The 21,262-nt window shown below is 41.5% G+C and overlaps 1 protein-coding gene across 1 annotated transcript; it reads right to left on the bottom strand.

Annotated features, from left to right (window-relative positions):
• Positions 1 to 2,155: 2,155 nt before the first annotated feature.
• CBLIF (cobalamin binding intrinsic factor) lies at positions 2,156 to 16,310 on the bottom strand. The gene is made up of 9 exons (XM_012759830.3): positions 16,232 to 16,310; positions 15,164 to 15,340; positions 14,287 to 14,400; positions 13,698 to 13,838; positions 11,967 to 12,148; positions 8,306 to 8,483; positions 6,896 to 7,097; positions 4,443 to 4,561; positions 2,156 to 2,429 (listed from the first exon to the last, which is right to left on the bottom strand). Exons 1-9 carry the CDS (start codon positions 16,308 to 16,310, stop codon positions 2,368 to 2,370), a joined length of 1,254 nt encoding a protein of 417 aa, XP_012615284.1. The 3' UTR covers positions 2,156 to 2,367.
• Positions 16,311 to 21,262: the final 4,952 nt, after the last annotated feature.

The raw sequence follows: 21,262 nt of genomic DNA, 5'->3' as shown, positions 1-21,262 counted from the left end.
GCCTAAAGAAGTATGAGATTCAGTGTTTTCTAAGTATGAAGCATCATTTCTGTACTGTCCAGGCCTACATCCACTGGGATTTACAATTTTTTGCATTTGTATAAAAATTATTACCACCTCAATTTTTAATATTTCTTGTTTTAAAATCAAAAGATAAAAACCTGTAGCATAGTCCCAGGTCTGATTGTTGATGTAAATGGCACAAACACACACACATATACATATATACACACACGGGTGCATATATATGTGTGTATGTATATGTGCATGCATGTGTGAGCATGCATGCTGTCTCATTTGAATAAACAGATTAGGTTTTTGCTTATCAGTTTCTAATAATGATGTCATAATGTAGTAAATCACTGTGGAACTTCCTCATTCTGGGAAGCTCATAGAACTAACAGACTTGTTAATATTAACTTACTCATCAATTTAACTTCTATATGATTTAGAGCATTTCTAAGAGGACAACAATACTATAGGTTTGCCAGAACACAAAACAATTGCTCTTTAATACAATATTAATAATTAACATATCAGAGTGATTTACTGTTTACAAAGGACTTTGATATGCACATCGATTTTTTAATGAGAATCCTATTTTGTAGATAATAATGGTGGATATGGGTCACAGAAATGTTAAAATCTTTGCATGGAGCTGGATTTTCACACAAGTATTCATCCATTTAATAAGCATCTCTGGAGCATCTACCTTCCTGCCACGAGCAAAATTAATGTCTGCACGTATTTCAGAGCTTAAAAGGTAAATTAAATTCGATCTCAACTTTAGGAGTTCCTAAAATTTAATAAGCGAGCAATTTCTAGCTGTTCTCATCTATCAACTCAACAGGCACAAAGAATGGATCAATTCCTTAATTGTTTGACCAAAAAGAGAGAACAATGCCAACTAGTGCTTTTGGTTTTTGTCTTGGCGTTCACAGATTATATCTATGGTATTTCTATGAATGGGTTCACCATAATGAATGGTTTTCTTTTTTTTTTTTTTTAATTCTCTGATAAGGAGTTTATTTATTTTTTATTCAGGATATTATGGGGATACAAACAATTTGGTTACATGTAATACTGTTTGTCCCTCCCAAGCCATGTCTACAAACATGTCCCTCCCCCATACAGTGCATTCCACTTCCACTAGTTGTGAATTTACTCCCCCCAGCCCCCCAACTGGCACCCAGTGGGTATTACTACCATGTGAACACCTTAGTGTTGGTCAGTTAGTACCAATTTGATAGCGAGTACATGTCATGCATGTTTTCCCATGAAGGATGGGCTCAATCTCTATCCAGGATGATATAAGAGGTGCTAGATCGCCATTGTTTTTTGTAGTTGAGTAGTATTCCATGTTATACATATACCACATTTTATTAATCCACTCATGTATTGATGGGCACTTGGTTGTTTCCACATCTTTGTAATTGTGAATTATGCTGCTATAAACATTCTAGTGCAGATGACTTTATGATAGAATGTTTTTTTTTTCCCCCCTTTGGGTAGATGCCTAGTAGTGGGATTGCTGGATTAAATGGTATTTCTATTTTTAGCTTTTTGAGGTATCTCCAAATTACTTTCCATAGGGGTTGTACTAATTTTCATATCCTTCTGTAGAAGGTTTGTCAACTGGTGTTGACTCTTACCAGCCAAAATTAGAGTTATGATTGTCTTTGAAAGCTTAAATTTTTTCCAAAGTTCTATATCTATCAAATAAAATATATATTGAATATAGATTATATTTACATATTTCATATATAAATTATATAAAATATATTTTACTTTGATTTTACCCAGAACAAACATCAGAAATGAAAGGGAAGAGTTATGATATAATATTTAGCTAGTTCTGAACTCTCTGAAAGTTTCGTATGAAATGCATTTGGTCATTTCATGTGTCTGTGTGTGTGTATATATATGTATATATATGTACATATGTATGTATTTTTACATTAGGTGATTTGAAAAAGAGTACTTGGTATAAGAAAAATATAAAAGATTTAAAAAATATATTATTTCAGTTGTAGAATTAGGGAATGTGTTATTTAATCAAGAAGATTAAATCTCCAAAAATAATCTCCAAAAATGTCAGCTGGACTTTTCCTTTTCCCCTCTTCTTAGGTTTAAATGATGACTGGCAGTCATTACATTGAGAAGCTAGAACTTTTATTTTCATGGGTCACAGAGGTTGAGACTCCAGCGAACTTTGCATCTTTATTCCACATGGTAGTTTTCCATGTTTTGAGAAGGAATATGGTGGCATCATAAATATTCACTTTTTTGCGTAGATTTGAAATGAAGTGAAAAAAATTCCACCCATCCTTTCGGAGATGTCCAATGGAGGCTGAACCCACCTCCTCCTTAGTACTGTGTGAAGTTAGCTGTGATATGCTCGTGGTCGAAGGGTATGTAGTCAGCAACCCCTGGAAACAAGCAGAGTAACATGAGGTGACTGAGCTACATGTAACTGCCTCCACACCCCGTCCTCCAAGTATCAGCCCATTAAATTTGTTAAAGGAGTAAAATCATCCCAGAGAGAAATGGGCAATTTGATTAGTATTGAAAGAACATGGAACTGGGATTTAAGGAGTTCTTGTTTCCAGTCTCTAGGTTGCCATTTTGTGGCCTATGCCTTTGGGTAAACCCCTTAAATGTTTCTTTTTCCTCACATTTAAAATTTTGTTAATAATATTTATTCTGAAGAGTTATTTTCAGAATTAGAAATAATGACTGTTGGGTGCCTAATACAGTACCTGACACATAGTAATTGTACAATAAGTGATGGTTATTGTTAAAATGGCTTCTTTAAGCCAAAATTAGAACATTCATGGGAGGACCTCATGTTTCATTTTTGAAGATATGTAAGAAATAAAATATGGCAGCGTGTTGAGACTTCTTATCTTTCAGGACAGGAAACATAGATGATGACAATATCCACGATCATTTGGGTACAAGCAACAGAAAGAATGACAATTCCAGGCCTCAATCTTTTGAGATTTCAAAGGCCTTTCTCTTCACTATTCTTTCTCCCAGGGAATAAAAGTAATTGTCAGACATGAAAATGAGCCTGATTTAAGTTCCTGGGGCAATTTCTTGAGATGAAGGTGGTTGGAAAACTAATAGTAACAATGATGACAACCATTTTTGAACACATGACATACAAAAGGGACTCTATTTAATCATTTTAAGCACATTATTTCTAATCCTCATAAGAACCATGAAGTGGTTATTACTATTTTCATTTTATAGCTATGGAAACTGTAGCTTAGAGAAGATTTATAACTTATCTCATCCAGCCAGAAAATAAGAGAAGGAGATTCTAACCAAGCCCTGTGTGACGCCAAGATCTTTGTTATATATTTTGCTGCAATTTCACAAATTCTGACTGGCCAAATTTTCTTGAATACAGATACACTCTAAGGAAAACATCTCTCCCATTGTAATATTAGATAATGAAGCATCTTTATGAAACCATGATCTTTCCTCTACTGTGACTTTGGCTTTACATGTCTCTGCATGGTGACACTTAAGCTCAGGTTAACTAGGTGACATCATGCTTAGAAAAAACCATGTACCAGTGCTCTTTAAGTTGGAGAATATTTTAATATTTGTGCCAAAACTTTAACAAATATTAAGGTTTTGCTGAAGTCTTATTCTTCCTGCTTTCTCTACACAAACATGCACACAAAGATATTTCTCTTTTTGGAGATTTTTTTAAAAACCATTGTAGCAAAAAGAAGACTAAGAATGAATCTTTGGCTCACGCCTGTAATGCTAGCACTCTGGGAGGCTGAGGTGGGCGGTTTGCTCTAGGTCAGAAGTTCAAAACCAGCCTGAGCGAGACACCGTCTTTACTAAAAATAAAAGGAAATTAATTGACCAACTAAAAATATATATACAAAAAATTAGCCGGGCATGGTGGCGCATGCCTGTAGTCCCAGCTACTTGGGAGGCTGAGGCAGTAGGATTGCTTGAGCCCAGGAGATTGGGGTTGCTGTGAGCTAGGCTGATGCAATGGCACTCACTCTAGCCTGGGCAAGTGAGACTCTGTCTCAAAAAAAAAAAAGAAGAAGAATGAATCTTGAGCAAAGCTATTGTAGAAAGCACACTTGTCCTAGAGTTTGGAAACTTGGGTTTGAATTTCTGCTCTAACATGCTAAATGCATGCTTTGTACTAGTCCCTTTCATGTCTGTAACACTTTCCTTCTTGGTAAAAAGGGAGTCACTAATACGTATAGAATTGATCTATCTAATGGCTGTATGTATACTCACATAATATATACATATAGATATATATGTAATTATTTTATATACAACTACTGTATATACATATGGAATTTCATAGTTATTTACCAATTGAATGAATGAATTAAATAAAAGAATTAAGGAATATAGCCTTCAAACTATGAAAGTGCCCATTCCCTTTCTTCTCTCACCTTCATTCAGAGGTGTTGTGCCACTAAGGAACTCCCAGTATGTCTTGTGATTAATATTCTCAGCAATATTGTTGATAGAAGAGATGATAAGGCCCCAAGATGTCATTGTAGTTTCAAATCTAAGAAAAAAAATCATGTGTGATTACTACTTCACTTTAGGTCAGGCAATAATGGAGTAAGGTGTAGGGGACAGAGACATCCTGAATGCTTTAAAGATAAGATAAAATTATGCTTAAGAGAGAAAATGAAAATGACTAATGAATATGAAATTAATTCACTTGGAATTAAATGAGTAAGATGTGCAACGTTTGGGGGATGGACATGCTTGAAGCTCTTACTCGAGGGGGGAGGGGGGCATGGGAAATATATGTAACCTTAACACTTATACCAGCATAATATGCTAAAATAAAAAAATAAAAAAATGAAGCTGAAAACAAAACAAACAAAACAAAACAAAACAAAATGAATGAATTTTTTAAACACCTATCAATAAGCAAATTAAAAAAATGCAAATGTCCAACAATGGGCAAATAATTAGATGAGTAATGGAATGAATATCCAAGATTGACTATTTGGAAGTTATAAAATTATATTTTTCAATAATTTTCAGTAACATGGGAAAATACATAAAAATGTTCAGTGAAATCATGGGATACAAAGTTTACATGAAATAGCTGTCCCATGTAGTTGATAGTTCACAACTATTTGTAATATGCACAGAAAAAAACACATCTATAAAATTATAAAAAATATTAGCAGTGGTTATATCATGGAAGGACTGTAGATGACTTTTGTTTTCTTCTTTATGCTTTTTTTGTCAAAATGTATGCTATGTGTATTTATTGCATTTACAACCAGAAAAAGAAAAACCAGGCACAATTAAAGCTAAGCTCAGAGAAGTACAGTATAATATATTCAGAGGGGTTGAGGTGCAGCGTTTATCTTGACGTGCTTCTTTAAGTTAGGTAAGTTATGGCACCAGGCAGTAGGCAGCAGATACAATGTGCTCAACAACAGAACCTCATGGAGTAAATCTCTATGTAGTATCACTCAGTGGTCAATTCCTTGGCTTTTGTCAGTATTCCTTCTTGACATCCCGCTGCAAAATTTGGATCATGTCTTCTTTTCTTTGAAAGCATCTCCTCTTTTCCTTTCCATGACTTGGCATTTCTTTACTGCTATAGCTTAGACTTCTCCATTATTTCCTCACCACTTCCTCTTTTTGCAAACTATAAAATTCCTCAAAGTTTATTTTTCTCCTCTGTGATTTATTTTTGTATCCTGCTCTTCCCTGACAGTGGGATGGAAAGAACATGAGCATCAGACTCAGTCCAATTTGGGTTCAGCTCTCAACTCTATTGGTTACACACTATGTGGTCTTAGGAATGTTACTTAGCTTCTTTGGGCCTAAAGGTTCTGTCTGTAAAGTGGGGATACTTGGATCTGTCCTATGGTTTTATTGGGTGCATGTGTCTGCCACCTATTGCACAGCTCCTTGACTTCAGCCATCACCTCTTTCAGATGACTGTCCAATATTTTTTGCCTGTCTTAATGTCTTTTCCTAGAACTTCTTTTATACCTCCCCAAGCCTGCTGATAGTTCTATTTTGAAGACCCACCATTAAACATGTCTAAGGTAAGGAATTAAATCTCTTTTTTTGAAAGGTGTTCTTTCTTCTCAGCACTCCTGTGAATAGTTCTGAAGTTTCTTTCTCTTGACCTCCACATCTGGTCACTCGCAGAGCCCTGGGGAGGCTTCCTTGATGTGAGTCCGTTTATCCTAGGTAAAGTCCTCATCACTTCACAGCTTCACTAGTGTAGTTGTGCCCTAGATTTCAGCCTTGTCTTCTATTCTCACCACCCAAGTAACATTTTACAACATGGCTTTTCTTAGTCAAAAGCTTGCAATGCTTCCCTGTAATATGAAGTCTAGTCTCCTTAGTCAGGCATTTCAGCTTTTTACATGATCACCCAACCTACCCTTGTAGATATATATCACTCATTCAATTCGGTTATATATTCTCTCCTCTAGTCAAGTTGGCTTATTTGCTGGCCCCCAATTCCTTGCTTGCTTCATTGCAAATGCTTTGTTTTACCCATTTATTCTTCCTACAACACCCCTTTCCCACATCTTCCTAAGTAGTACCTATTCTTTGTGGTCCAAAGCCACGGAGCCTTCTTTGACTATTCTAATCTACAATGGACTTTCCCTCCTCTGAATTTCTGTTTCTAAAACTCCATCATAGGTTGACTTGTAGGATTTAATTCTTCATGCCAGCCTTGCCTATTTACTAGATTGCAAGCTCCTCAAGAGGCTGTCGAATAAAAAATCTGTTAAATGATCAAAAGGGGAAAAAAAAAAAAGAACATGTAGGTGGACAAAGAGAGAGAGAGAGAGAATCAGAATTCGGGTTAGACCTGGAGAGAACGGTGAACACCACTTGTAACACTCACTTGAACACGGGATTTTTGCGCTGTGCTTCTTCAAGGACAATGAGTAGCACCGACCCTCTCTTCACACTAACGTTGATGGTCACATTGAAGAGTAGCTCCACCCCCCTCAGCTGGTTATTGATGGTGTATATGACAGTGATGTTGGGTGCTGAGGTGGGGACAGGGCTAAGATCGTTGGGTAGAGTTGGTAGCACTTCATGACCTGTCAAGAGCAAGGATTATGGGGTTTATATTATGGGTGCAAGATCTCTGTTGCTGGTAACTCATCATAGAAAACATTTCATGAAAATAGTAGGTTTCATATAACTTAACAAAGCACTTGTACAATGAATCTAGAATCCTGGCAAGGAATCCACGGTCACTTAGTTAAAGCTGGGAAGTTATTGGGAAGCAGCCTAAGGAGTTAGGTGAATTCGGTAGTGTTTGGTATGATTGGGATCAGTTTGCTTGATTTTGGTCTCTGTAGATTCTGAATTGAGATAGATAATAAGCCTATTAATATCTTCTTGTCTTAGGAAGTTCATATAATGTAGGAGAAATAATACTTTGTTTTAGTATTTTTTTTATCTACTTTCTTTTTTTTTTTTTAAATACCAACTGATGAGTGATGTTTTAGTATTTGATTAAAAAGAAGAGTTGGAGGAATCCATACCCGACACTAGTTACCGCTCAGGTGGTAAAATTTTTATACAGGAACCCTCACTTTCTAAATGCATATTTTCAGCAGAGGTTGAATTTGAAATATCTCTGAATTACATTAGTAATTGGATAAAATAAAGATATTTCTAATTTAAAAAGTAGCATGCCAAGTGTCCACCCCATCTTGTTGGTGTGCTGTGAGCATCAAGTTTTCATATTTAAATCTTTAAAGCTCAGCTTAAATGTAAACTCTCTTCTTCTCTTAAGCCTCCCAAACAAAATCAACAATAGGTCACTACTTTTCTTCTTTTGCTTTTGCACAGTATGTGGCTTTAATTTCTATTTAATACTTATACCCTCCTTCCAAATATTGTAGTATTTGTCTATATATCTGTCTCCTGACTTTGTAAAGAGCGGATATGATAAGATATGCATAATGTTGGGTGGTACATTTGTCAAATGAATGAACGAAGCTATATGTGATTTGGTTGTTAGGATCATGGACCTTCTCCTTTCCATAGCGTCCCACAAAATGCTTTGCCCATAAATGCACAATGAATGAAGTAGACATGGGGCTGAATTCTGAGGGCAGGATGGTATGGCTGTATGCTAGCATACACTCTTGGGGACTGGAAGTCAGGAATGCTCTACCCACATGAGAATAATGGACATAACACGACTATATGTCACTTAACAATGACCAACATATTATTCCTGGCATAAGTTGCTGGTTTATAACATAAAGAGAGGCAAATATTAAAAGGTTCTTACCAGGGTTACAAGACACTTGGGGCACATCTAGGTACGTCTTGCCTTTTAGTGAAGGGAGGATTTGGGCAACGGACATGGGGTTGTGGAATTTCCCCTGCTTAATCTCATCAAGTATTATATCCATAGTCTTCTCGCAGTTCCACCCCTTGTTAGGTTGCTCAGGTGTTACAGAGAGAGCCTGGGGCAGGATGAGAGAGAGAGAGAGAGAGAGAGAGAGAGAGAGAGAGAGAGAGAGAGAGAGAGAGATATTAGGCATAGATGCTGAGAGTTGGCCCTAACACATCTTATAAGAGACAGACTTGATCACTAATCTTGATCACCGGGTCACCTTAAATCCAAAACCAAAGCTACACAAGGTTTGGAACTACGTTTGTCTTCTTCAGTGCTATATCTCCACTCCTTAGCACAGTATCTATCACTTAGCAGTTACATAACAAATACCTGTGCAATGACCAGATCCAGGGAACACTAGTAGGCTGCTGTATTTGCTAACAATTCTTGCATGCAGGGTGAGGGTGAGAGCTGGGCAAAGCATGCTCCAGAGGGAGCTCTAGTCTAGGACAACATGGCCACATAAACAATAGACTTCATGTTTTGCATTGTCATGCACAGCCTTTGGCGGGCTCCTCCCTCACTTTGTGATCTTGTCAGAGGCTCCACAATACTGGCCATGGAGTGGACTCGTGGCCTGGGTTGGGCTGATGATAATGCACCATCCCCTTGGTAACAGGGATTGGTGGACATACGCACTAATCAGAGTCCTTCTCTGACATCTGTATGGGAGAGAGAAATGTTTTTTTTTTTTTGGGAGAGAGAAATTTTTTTTTTTCCTGATGAGGTTATTCAACTGAGATCATGTAAGTAAACACTGAGCTGCTAGTGACCATCTTCTTCAGCTACTTTGAAGTAGCAGCATGAGAGAATGAGGAAACAAGGGCCGAGAGATAGAAAAACAGCGACCCCTGATATTGTGATTTGAGCCCTTTCGTCTAGTTATTCCTGAAACTACCCATTCCAGCTCTGGAGTTCCCAGTGTATATGAAATAGCGAATCCCCATTTTTTTTTTCTTTAGCAAAAATAACTTGGGTTTTTGTTACTTGCAAAATGGATCTTGATTAATACATCAATAAGTCCACGTGACTTTTCTGAGTTTTATATCTCATGGGTAAAATAGAAATCATAATTTCTGCCTACAGCTGGGGAGATCATTTGAGGTCCGGAACGGCCAACATGCAAAAGCATTTTGTAGTGTGTCATGTGGATGCTGCCACACCGCCTCTCCCTTCACAGTTGTGCTGACTGTGGCCACCAGAGCGTGTTAATGGGCTGGGATTGCTGATGGCTGACTCACCTGAAGCTTGGGATGGGCAACAGGAGAAAGAAGAGGGGAGTCAGAAATGGCTTTCTCTGCTAGGGGCAGTGGTGTGAGAAGCAGACAGTCGTGACCATCATTGTTGACCTTGGTGACTGTGAACCATGGCTCTGGACAGAGGCCACTTTACAAGGCAGTTTGGTTTAAAGGAGCCTCAGGTACTCCTCAGCAACAATATCTTGTCCACTTGCCTTATGCATCTCCCAAATTCCCCTAAGTGAGATGTAGCCCCTTGGGATTAAAATCACCAATGGCAACACTCTAGATAGGAGTAACACATTAAGCCGTTAGAGGTCATCAGTAACTTTTCAAGAAGTTTGCCAGATCCCTTTTCAAGGTTAAGTTCCTATCAGAGGAAACTTGAAAGCAGCCAAATATTGATGAAAGAGAAAAGAACAGTTCTAGAACAGAGGAAATGCCTCATGAGTGCCTTTGGGAAGGGGTGAGGGTCCCTGGGCCACTTGAAGGGCATGCACATTTTGGAAGACAGTGAGCAAAGGCTGAAAGGGAGATTTAACAGCCCTATTGTTCTGCTGGGAGAAACCATGAACAATTATTAATCATGACATTGTGCCTGTGATTTTTTTTTTTTTTGCATACAACATTTTATTTAACCTGGATACAAGCTTGCTATTGTAGGGAAAATGAAACTCAGAGAATTTCAATATTTGCCTGAGAGGGTGCCAGGTTTGAGGTTCAAACCCAAGTTGTTATAGCTCCAGAGCCCTTTGATTTTCTACGCCAGAACATTTTAGATTAGAAAAAGTTATGTAATAGACAGCTGGTGATTTCAGATTTCAGGCTGCCTGGGTAAACTCCAGATAGGGGCAGTAAGGCGGGTAGAAAGAGGGTTAGGACACCAACTAACAGGAAAGCCACATGGCCTTTCGTATCTAGATATGGATGAAGTCTTGCCTCTTGATGGGCAAAGCTTTAATGCCCAGGAACAGCTTATCAGAGTGTACATAGCAGGTGATAAAATACCAGACAGAACTCACAAACCAAATCAGCAAAAGTAAACAGTTCTCTGGTGCTAAGTTGAAGCAAGGTTATTTTAAGCAAGTTACACACACAACCTCCCCACCCCAAACCAGTTTACATCCCTTCCATACTGTCTTTTTTCTTCCACAAATCTTTACAGACCCAAACCCTTGGAATGCCCTTGTATAATTCAGCCATAGAAAAAAATCAGGGTTTTGTTCTGTGACAGAATCTCACTGACGATGCCATTGGAGTGAGAACTTTACTTTTACTCTTGTGTTTAACATTAACTAATTCCTGGGTTGTTTAGGCCCTTGTATAATTTTTTTGTGTGTGGAATACCTATACCAGTCTCTATTGTTTTCCTCAGGAGACAATGTCTTTCTAATAGAGGTCCAGAGGTATATTAGGTTTAGGGCTGGCATCGTAACTTCATGATTTTTGCTTTCCTGGGCTTTCTGAGCTGGGGAGTTTATGGTGCAATTTTTCTATTAAATATCCACAGGATATTTTGAGACTTTGGAACACAAACTCCTTAGTTTGGATTAGAGGATTTGGCCACAGATGGCTTTTTAATTTTTGATTCTAGTTGGTTATCTTTGCCCCTCTCATTGGTGCATCTGCCTTCCATGAAGGATGCTGTCTTAATCAACTAGGGTGTTGGATTTGGGCCTATCAAATCCAACATCTTATAGAATCTTATAGAGTCCAAGCCTGGGAATACATGCTATGGAAGCATAGGATTGAGTATGGACATGGCTACCAGACAGACCTGGCTATACCACTTACTAGAGGTGTTTTTGAGAGGTCAAGTCAACTTTGGATCATTTTCACTAATCATTTTGAATAAAAATCTGCCTTTTCTGGATCAGGATGAAGGGCTTAAAAAAGAACACATGGCTGGTAAGACTGAATTAGAAAATTTCATATTTTTTGAGAACCTGCTATAATATCCTATTGTTTGTTTATGCATCAAAGTTTCAAAAGTCTATAAATATTATTAATAAATTGATCATTATTAATATTAAACTAATATATTTCTTGATTTCTTTTTTGTTTCATTTTTTTCCCTAAGGAAGAGAAATGAGTAAATATAGAATTTCACACTTTATCCATAAGGTAGGAATGTATTAACACTCACCTACGTTTTACCAGTAGGTAAACTGAGGAACATGTACTACAAGGAATATACCTCCAGTCATACTAGCTGGACTTTCACAGAGATGTTAGCAGAGGCCTGGAATCTTGATCCTACAGTCCAGGATAATTGGTACAGACCCTACTAGGAGCGTCTGGGAAGTGTTTACCTGCATGGCGAGGCCAGTACTGTAGATGTCTCCGATGATGCCATTGCTTTTGATCCTTAGGCTGATATTCTCCACAATATCCTTTAGTACCTGGCCAAACAGGGTTCTGTAAGCCTCCTCTGAACCTACGGGGATCTTGTTGTACATGCAAGTCAGAGCCAAAGTTGCCACTGCTCCCGTGTCTGCGAATCACAGGGAAGGAAGACACCAAAATCACTGCCACGATGAATGAACCGCGGACATTTATTGTGTCCTTACTATATCCTGGTTACATGATCTCATTTACTCCTCAGGACAACCTGAGAAATAGGACCTATAATTATCTCCATTGAAGAGATGAGGCAATGGAGGCTCAGAGAAGTAAAGCAACTGCTCAAGGCCACACAGCCAGCAAGTAGCAGTGCCAGGACCTGAACCCAGATGTGTGCAACTCAACAGCTCATGCTTTTAATTGATGTAGACTGGCAGTATGTTCAATCCCACTTCTCTTGTGCTGGTGTTTATCTTTCAGGATGTCACCAGTTCTTGAAGGCTCCCCCATCACCACCTTTCAGCAAAGCTTCTTGGTCGTCTCAGCACAGCAGGGCCAGTCTCTTTCCTGAACTCCTTCAGCATTTGTTGTTTATACCCGTTTTGCAATCTTGGTGCTCTCTGCTGGGTTTTGTTGTGACTGTGCTCTGTGAACTCTTGGGTGGTGGGAACTTTGCAGCCCCCATAGCACCCAGCACAGGAACTTTTTCATTACTTGCATGCAATCAATATACATACACATGCAATACACAAGCTCTGGGATGACAAGGCCAGAACCAATGAAAGACTTACCAGGTGGCACCTTTGATTTCATTGATCTTCCCCTCCCCACCCTAATCTCCATCTGAAAGTTGCATAACTTCCTTCAAGGTGATACTATTATTGAAACCCAGAGGCAAGGAAGCCCAGCCTTCCTGAACAGGCAGAGATGGCCCAGCAATGTGTGAGGTCCTGGATGGAACAGGGAGACCGGTCTGTTCTTGGCCCATGGGGAGAGTACTAGAGGAGCTGTTCAGCTACTTGTCTGATAGAAACTCAAACAAAAGAGGTTGCTGAGGAGGCACATAGTGCTCCTCCGTAGAGGGTGGCAGAGGAGAAAAAGGGACCATGAATGTGGGTTGTGACGGGGCCCCCCAACAGAGAAGGGATCACTATACACAGGAGGGTGGACAGAAAGGGGAACCATGATGTTGTAGAGGAAAAGGCGCCCATTCGCAAGCACATATCCCTGCAGAACAAAGAAATAAGGTGGTCCCAGAGCTTCCTTGAAGGCAACATTGTGGCTTTAGGGTTCACAAAGCAGCTGTTTAACAGAGAGTATTTAGATGTAATTAAGGAGAAGCATTGAGAAGAATGGAGAGTGGAAGCATCAGTAGTCATTAAAGAGGGGTGCAGGGTAGGAATGAGGCAAGACATTAATATTCAATTTGGGAGCAACTGTGACTCACGTGCACGTGGAGGTTCTGCAGCAGCCAGACATTTCAAGTATTGTCCTTGCTGCTACATGTCACTGCCTTCCCTTCCTTCATGTACTCCTTAACTCACATGTCCGGCAAACTTTTACTAAGTGGCTCCCATCTGCCGCTGATGGAAGCGACAGTCGATGGTCGTCAGCTCCTCCTCCCACTCCCCTGCCAGCTGCAGCGTTCAGAGTTCTGTGCCTCTGGCGTCCCCAGCTCAAGGCGGTGGTGACCTACTCACCCACGTTGAAGGGGGAGGAATTGGCCAGCAGGGTCTTGGCAAAGCGGACTGCTATCGGCAAGGTCGCCTCGGAGTTCTTCTGGCACAGTGCCAAAATCGCCAGGCTGGGCCCGTAGAAGGCTGACGCCTCGGCGTTGGGGCCTAGAAGGGGACACAGCACCTTCATTAGACTAACATTCAGCATGATGAGGGCATTTGTGAAGACAGAACAGCCAAAACCTTGAAATAGAAATTGCTAGAAAACAAACCCATCTTCAAAGACAGACGCAGTATTGGCAAAGGGAAGCTTCCGTGTTCCTCAGAGTAAGAGTGTCACCTGGCATTTGGATAGATTAAAAGGGATGATGCTGTCTTCAGACAGGAGGTGCCTGACAAGTCTGTCCCTCGGGTAAGGGTCTTTTTTAGGTCATTTTTGGATTGGAAGGGACTCTCTCACTTGTAGGATTGTCAGAGGGACCAGAGTGAAGGGTGCATGTGTCTGGTTTCCTAACTTTCCATCCTCCCTACCCCACCATTTCCCTTTCTGGGTTTAAAATTCCCAGGGAGGACCACGCGCCTCACTCTCCCCTCCCTTCCAATGAGGTCCTACTTGAAGGTGCCCAGTTCTCCATTTGTTTTTGCAGAATTGATACTCTATTCCCAGGGTCTCGGCAGGAGGAGGTGAGGGCCATAATGGTGAGGGCGAGCTGGCCAGTGGTCAGGTCTGCAGAAAAGAGAACAAAGCAGTTAGACAAAGACATTCGCAGGGGAGAGACCACCAGGGCCCAGGGCTGAGGTCCCTGCTGCTTCTTTTAATTTTTTTAATCATTAGTAGTTGAACATGAGTCTCTGCTTCTTATCCAGATCATTTTGATGTTTTAATAGTGTGAGTAGTTTTTTGATCTGTCTTTCCAAAGAAAGAAATGCAGAAAAAATACTTAAGGAAATATTTGTATTTAATCTAGTGGCCTCTGTACAGACAGATGAGTCCATCAAGAATCCCTGGCATTTGATTAGAAAAGCGGCAAGAATACCTATACAATCCTATGCCAAAAAATTTACAGTTACAAAATAATTTAAGCTTTAATATCTAACTTGAGCCTCAAGACAACTCCTGGGAGGTAGGCAGAACAGAGATTATTTATTATTATCATTGTTATTATTGGTAGTTGTGTTATTGTTATTAGAACCTTCTGGAAGGTGAGGCTGAGGAGGATCAAGTGACTTGTTCAAGGTCACTGAGCTAATAAGCCTGCTCTTTCCACACCTAGTCTAGTGCTCTCTCTGTGTTACTGTCCCTCTCCACGAATGCTCTGACTTCCCCATATTTCTTTCCAGGTACCTTACAGGTGTATAGGGAAAGGTGCGTGGATAGTTCAGGGACAGTCAGAGGCAGCACTGGGGTGGGGGGACATGACGTTGGGATCTGGGGGTGGTGAGTGGCGTGCAAGATTCAGGGAAACACGCGAGGGGCTCAGGTGTCTCACCGGCTGTGTTGCTGGCCATGAGCTCATAAGTCAGAAGCTTCTGGGCCTCCACGCTGTAGGCTCCGGCCAGGTTCATGGCAATCAGGATGCTGGGGTTTGGGAAGGAGGAGGAGGTCACCGAGTTCTCCATGAGCACTTGTATGCCATCCACCAAGGGCTGCTGTGCGGAGGGGACGGCTGAGGAGAGGAAAGCCATTTACAAATCCCTGAACCTTTGTTCCTTCTCAGAAACATGATCCCTGTGTCTCTTACACCTTTTAGGAGAAGACTTGATTAGCATTGGCATCCCAAGTGACTGAAGAGAACTGAAGAAAACATTGAGATTTTTCTTTGGAGGCCAGTTAGTCCCTATATCTTCTCAAATAACTCATGTTTTTAAGAAAGTGATTTTTTAATTTAGTAACTCCAAGTAACATGGCTCACAGGCATTTCTTTTTTTTTTTTTTGAGACGGATTCTCACTTTGTTGCCCAGGCTAGAGTGAGTGCCGTGGCGTCAGCCTAGCTCACAGCAACCTCAAACTCCTGGACTCAAGCAATCCTGCTTGCCTCAGCCTCCAGAGTAGCTGGGACTACAGGCAAGCGCCACCATGCTCGGCTAATTTTTTCTATATATATATTAGTTGGCCAATTAATTTCTTTCTATTTATAGTAGAGACGGGGTCTCGCTCTTGCTCAGGCTGGTTTCAAACTCCTGACCTTGAGCAATCTGCCCGCCTCGGCCTCCCAGAGAGCTAGGATTACAGGTGTGAGCCACCGCGCCCGGCCAAGGCATTTCATATGATTTCTAGCCCCTTCCTAGAAATGACTGATTTCCATGCATCCATTTTCTTTCTGTCACTCTGCCATGAAGCATAGTAAAGATTTAGGATATGGCCTGTCCTCAGCAGGTACCCAAACCTCCCTCTGGTGGTGGTATCTGGTTACCATAGTCACCAAATGTCTGTCTTTGTATCATCAACCATCAGTCCTACTTCCATCTCTCATCAGCAGAGCTCAGTGTCTGAGGTCTCTGCCTTTCTGCAGGTAACTGGCTCTTTGGTCTCCTTGGAAAAAAACATTATACTTACAACAAGAGTTCCGGATGTGGGTGACGGTCCCAGCCACAGCCCAGAGAAGGCTCAGGAGGTGGAGGGTGAACCAGCCCATCTCCCTCTCTTCTGTCCTGTCCACGTCTCCCGTCCACAGGTGCCAGTATTTGCAAGTGGAGTGTTTCGCTGCCTTCTCTTATATGTGCTTCCCTTTGTAATGCAGTCTGTTCCTGGACCCAACCACTCCTCACTACCTATGCTGACCTCTCCTTCCCTGGTACAGCTAATTTCCATTTGCTTATCTAAGTTTACCTACTATAGACCCTCCAAGGTGTCTGAAGGTGACTTCTAGGTGGCACAGTCCTATGGGAAGCTTAGGGCTGAGTGTGCAGTGAGGGCAATGATGAGAAAGTGTCCTTTTCCAAAATTCTGGGTCATTACACTGGGGCGTTTGGCTAATGTGCCATGTCAGCGAGACCTATCCCAGGTCCTATTGTATCCGGTCAGACAACCTCCTGGCTGTTTATCCCCAGCCATTGCCTTGATATTGGGGGATGTGCAGGCATCAGCTCATTTTATGGTCCAAGGCACCTGCTTCACCGTATGTCCTTTGAGGCTCTCAGGTAAGGAACTGCGGAGTGCAGTCTGGCTTTACACAATTAATTAAGTTGGCCTGGACCCGGGCTCTAGCCTAGACTCTTTCTTTAAAGGTGTTTGACATTAATCAAGAAATTTATTTAAGTTTCCAAGAAATGATTTTGTTTGATTTCTCTTTCCTTATCTGGGGATTAAAGCAGTCTCAAACAAATACCCGAGGCTTTCAGATGTTATCTTTTAAAGGAAGTAATTAGAAAAAACGTGGGATTGATTACATATACATAGTTTCCCCAGAAGTGTAGCTACATTATAAAGCAAAGTATGCCTCCTTATAAGAGAGAACTGTACACAGTCGCTTGAAATTATGAACGAGGGGGCTTAATTTTTTCTGCATTTTAAGTAGCTCCCTTGAAGGGGACATTCTCCAGTGGCCCTCATTTGAGAATAAAAGTCAAAGTCCTCTCAATGAGCTACAAGACCTTAGAAGATCTGGCTTCTGGTTTCCTTTCCGACCTCAGGTCCGACCATTTTCTCTTCTGCTCACTCTGCCCCAGCCACGTGGAACTTCTGTTCCTCGAACACAGCGGCCACCTTTGCTCTTGATGTCCCCTCTGCCCCGGCCTCTCTTCCTCCAAATAGCCTCATGGCGGCTCCCTCACTTCCTTCATGTCTCTGCTCAAAGGTGGGTTTTTCGAGAGGCCTTCCCAGGCCACCATCTGTGAGACAGCCTCACGTCCACTGACACCCACCAAGCCCCTGCCCTGCTGCGACTCATCACCCTGGGACCCGTCACGCCATATGCGGGCTTGTTCATTGTTTGCCTTCCTCCCCCGGAGAATGTCTGCTCCAAGGGGCCAGGGGCGTTGTCTCTTTTGCTCATGGCTCTCTCCCCAGCACTGGCAACATGACCTAGCTCACAGTACGAATCAAGTAATTTTTGTTTTGAATGAATGAATCAATGAGCAAATACAAGATGGGTTATAAAACACTTTTTTCTTTCTCAGAGAATGTTGGTGGTTTTGTGAGCTGAGAGCACAGGGTAACATATTGCGGTGTGCAAGACAGCTTCCGATGTGGCCCCATGTTCCTGTCTCCCAGTATTCATTCCCTTGCGTAGTCTCCTCCCCTAGAGGGTGGGCTGGCCTCACTTCTAATCAATATTAATATAATGCAGCAAAAGGATGAGATGAGGCTGCAAAAGACTGATTTCCCCTCTTGCTTATACTTTCCGGCTCTTCTTGCTTCCTGCAGTGATGGCAGGAACAGCTCACACCTGCCAAGTGTGAGCTGCTTGATGGAGAAGCCCATGTCCCTCTCCTGAGAGTGTCCTCCAGCCAGCCTCCAGGGAGGGAGGGATCCTGCTAACAACCACGTGAATGGGGTTGGAAACAGATTCTTCCCCACTCCAGCTTTGAGTGGAAGGCAGTCCCAGCTGAAATCTTGATTGTAGCCTCATGACAGACCCTGAGCCAGAGGACCCAGTTAAGCCCTTTCTGAATTCCTGACCCACAGAAACTGTGGGACCGACGAATGTTGTCGTTTTAGGCCACCAAGTTTTAGGGTAACGTTATGGAGCAATATATATCCAATGCATGGTATATCGTAACAGATAAGACCAGGAAGACAGTTTAGGTCTACGTGGTGAAGGATTAGTAGGCAGAATAATGCCACCTCTCCCCCTCCTCCATGAGATGTCCCCCTCCCCCACCAGATGTCACAAATCACAGGGATGTCATGATTTGTGAATATGTTAGGTAGACTATGTGGCAAGAAGTAATTAAAGTTGCACATGGAATTAAGGGGGCCAATGAATTGACTTTAAGAGAAGAAGATTAGCTTGGATTAGCTGGGTGGTCCCAATGTAACCACGGGGGGTCGTTAGACATGGAAGAGGGAGGAAGGAGAGTTAGAGTCAGAGAAGCAGATGAGATGATGGAGGCAGAGGTCAAAATGCTGCAATTGCTGGCTTTGAAGGTGGAAGGGGGCCATGAGCCATGGGACGTGGGCAGCCCCCAGAAGCTGGAAAACACAAGGAAATGGATTTCCCCCTAGAACTTCTAGAAGGAACACAGCCCTTTCAACACCTTGATTTTAGCCCAGTGGGACTCCTGACACCCACAACTGTAAGATAACAAATTTGTGGTAATCTGCTGCAGCAACGATAAGCATCGAATACAGGATCAGGAATCTGGCATGGTGCTAACTCTGGGGTCTAGACCCTGCTCCTGCCCACCCGGCGATGACCTGCACATCATTGCTGTGCCAGCTCTTTAAACACACTCTTCTTGTCAACACCCACTTACAACCGTGGTTGCTGCAAGCTGATTTTGACACGATTGTTGCAGCTAGCAGCCAACTTGCAGAACAGGAACCATGCAGACCATACATTTCTTAACAACTGCGTTTTGACAATCCTTGGCTACCTACTGACTGGGCTTATTTATTCATTGGCTTGTTTCTCCTGTGCCTAATTTTCTGGTATCAAAGCACCCCCACTTTCTCTGGACATCAGTAAGGTTTATTTGTGGCAGTTTCTCTTCGCTGTGGCAGCAGATGGAAGTTCCTGTCCTCAGATTCAGTCCAGGTTCTGCAATTGTCTCAAGCTTAGGAGCTTCTCATAAGGCAAGCGTGGCCAGAACTAGGTTTCACTAATCAAAGTTAGTGGAATGCTGAGGGAGTGTTGTTTCATTAACTTTCATCTCTCTCTCTGAGATTAGAGGCATTTCTCCGTAGCAAGGTTGGAATAGGTGTCTTGGAGAACAATGACTCTTTCTCAGTGATGCTAGCTCCCTTTCAATAATACTTCTTCATCACCAATTTGAATTAAACCCATTTTTTCAGTGATGTTTGCATACAATGAAATTGCCCAATGACATATTTTTTCAGAACTTATCCCTGTTGTTAGGCAATGCAGGACTGTATTTGTACTTGTGCTTTCTGCGTGAGCTTCTTTATTGACAAAGCTGACCATGTGTACTGGTTTTCCCAGGACTGTCCAGTTTTTAATGTTTTTCTTTTTAAATAATTAAATTATTTTTAATTGGCAAATAATGATTGTTTATATTTATGGGATACAGTGTGATCTTGGTGGGAGGGGAATAGTGAAATGTTGGTCAAAGGGCACAAAGTTTCAGTTAGGAGGAATAAGTTTGTTAGACCTATTGTACAGCAGGGTGATTATAATTAATGTGTATTTCAGAATTGCTGAGAGTAATTTTCTAATGTCTCTCCACAAAAAAAATACTAAGTAGGTAAGAGGATGGATAAGTTAATCACTTGATGTAATCATTCCTTGTTATCTAAGGCATGGAAGTAATTTCTTTTCTTTCTTTCTTTCTTTCTTTCTTTCTTTCTTTCTTTCTTTCTTTCTTTCTTTCTTTCTTTCTTTCTTTCTTTCTTTCTTTCTTTCTTTCCTTTTCTTTTTTTTTTTTTTTGAGACAGAGTCTTGCTCTGTTGCCCCCAGCTAGAATGTAGTGGGGTCATCAAAGCTCACAGCAACCTCAAACTCCTGGGTTCACACGATCCTCCTGCCTCAGCCTCCTGAGTAGCTGGGACTACAGGAATGCACCACCATGCCCAGCTAATTTTTCTATTTTTAGTAGAGACAGTGTCTTGCTCTTGCTGGTCCCTCCTTGGCCTCTCAGAGTGCTAGGATTACTGAAGTGAGCCATCTTGCCTGGCTTCTTTTTTTGAGTATGATTACTAACAGTCTTTGCTTTTGCTCTTAACAATTTCCTGGTTGGGTGACAAATTGTATGATCACACTACTCACGGACAGTGATGCCAATTCTAACACTTTGTGCATTTGTCACCTTAAACCACTATCCTTCAATTTCAGGTAGATTGTAGAGTCTACAAACAGATCTGACAACTGCCCCTGTGCTAACAGCACCCTGGGGCCTGGAAGGGTGACATGCCTCTAGCTTCTCTAACTTAACTCTCAAAATGAGACACCGACCCAAGTGACAGAATCCATTTCTGTCCCTCCGTGAGGGCATCAGTCACATCCGGGTAATGAAGGCCAGGGAGAGTGGAGTACCCATGCCAGAGGCAGTATGGAGGAAGAGCGTTCAGTCTCCCACAGGGAAGCAGCGCTGTTGGCAGATGGCGGGAGCAAAGATGATCATTAAGAAAACACGAGGGGTAAGGAAGAAGGCGTTACTAAAGCAATTTCACTAATTCTACCTGAAGGCTCTTTTTTGGGAGGGGGGCAAGAGTTAGTTTAAATGGGTTACTTATGCTTCATATGAAGCCCCTTTTGCCCTTTGCTAGCTTAAAGGCACTTCTGGTTCTGTGTCTGTGTGTGGCTCAGGTGCTCGGTATAAAGCGTCATCCAGCCACCTAGATGTGATTCAGCTCTTTGTATTTTTATATGTGAATCCTGTCGAAATAAAGACTGGAAGTTGGAAGTGATTTTTTTTTTTGCATGTGTATTTTGGTGATATGAATATCAGGGTGATTTATTCTGAAATA

This window comes from Microcebus murinus, chromosome 4 (genome assembly GCF_040939455.1).
Source record: "Microcebus murinus isolate Inina chromosome 4, M.murinus_Inina_mat1.0, whole genome shotgun sequence".
Lineage (NCBI taxonomy): Eukaryota > Metazoa > Chordata > Mammalia > Primates > Cheirogaleidae > Microcebus > Microcebus murinus.
Note: the sequence above shows the minus strand (reverse complement) of the source record. Positions and strands in the feature narration are given on the sequence as shown.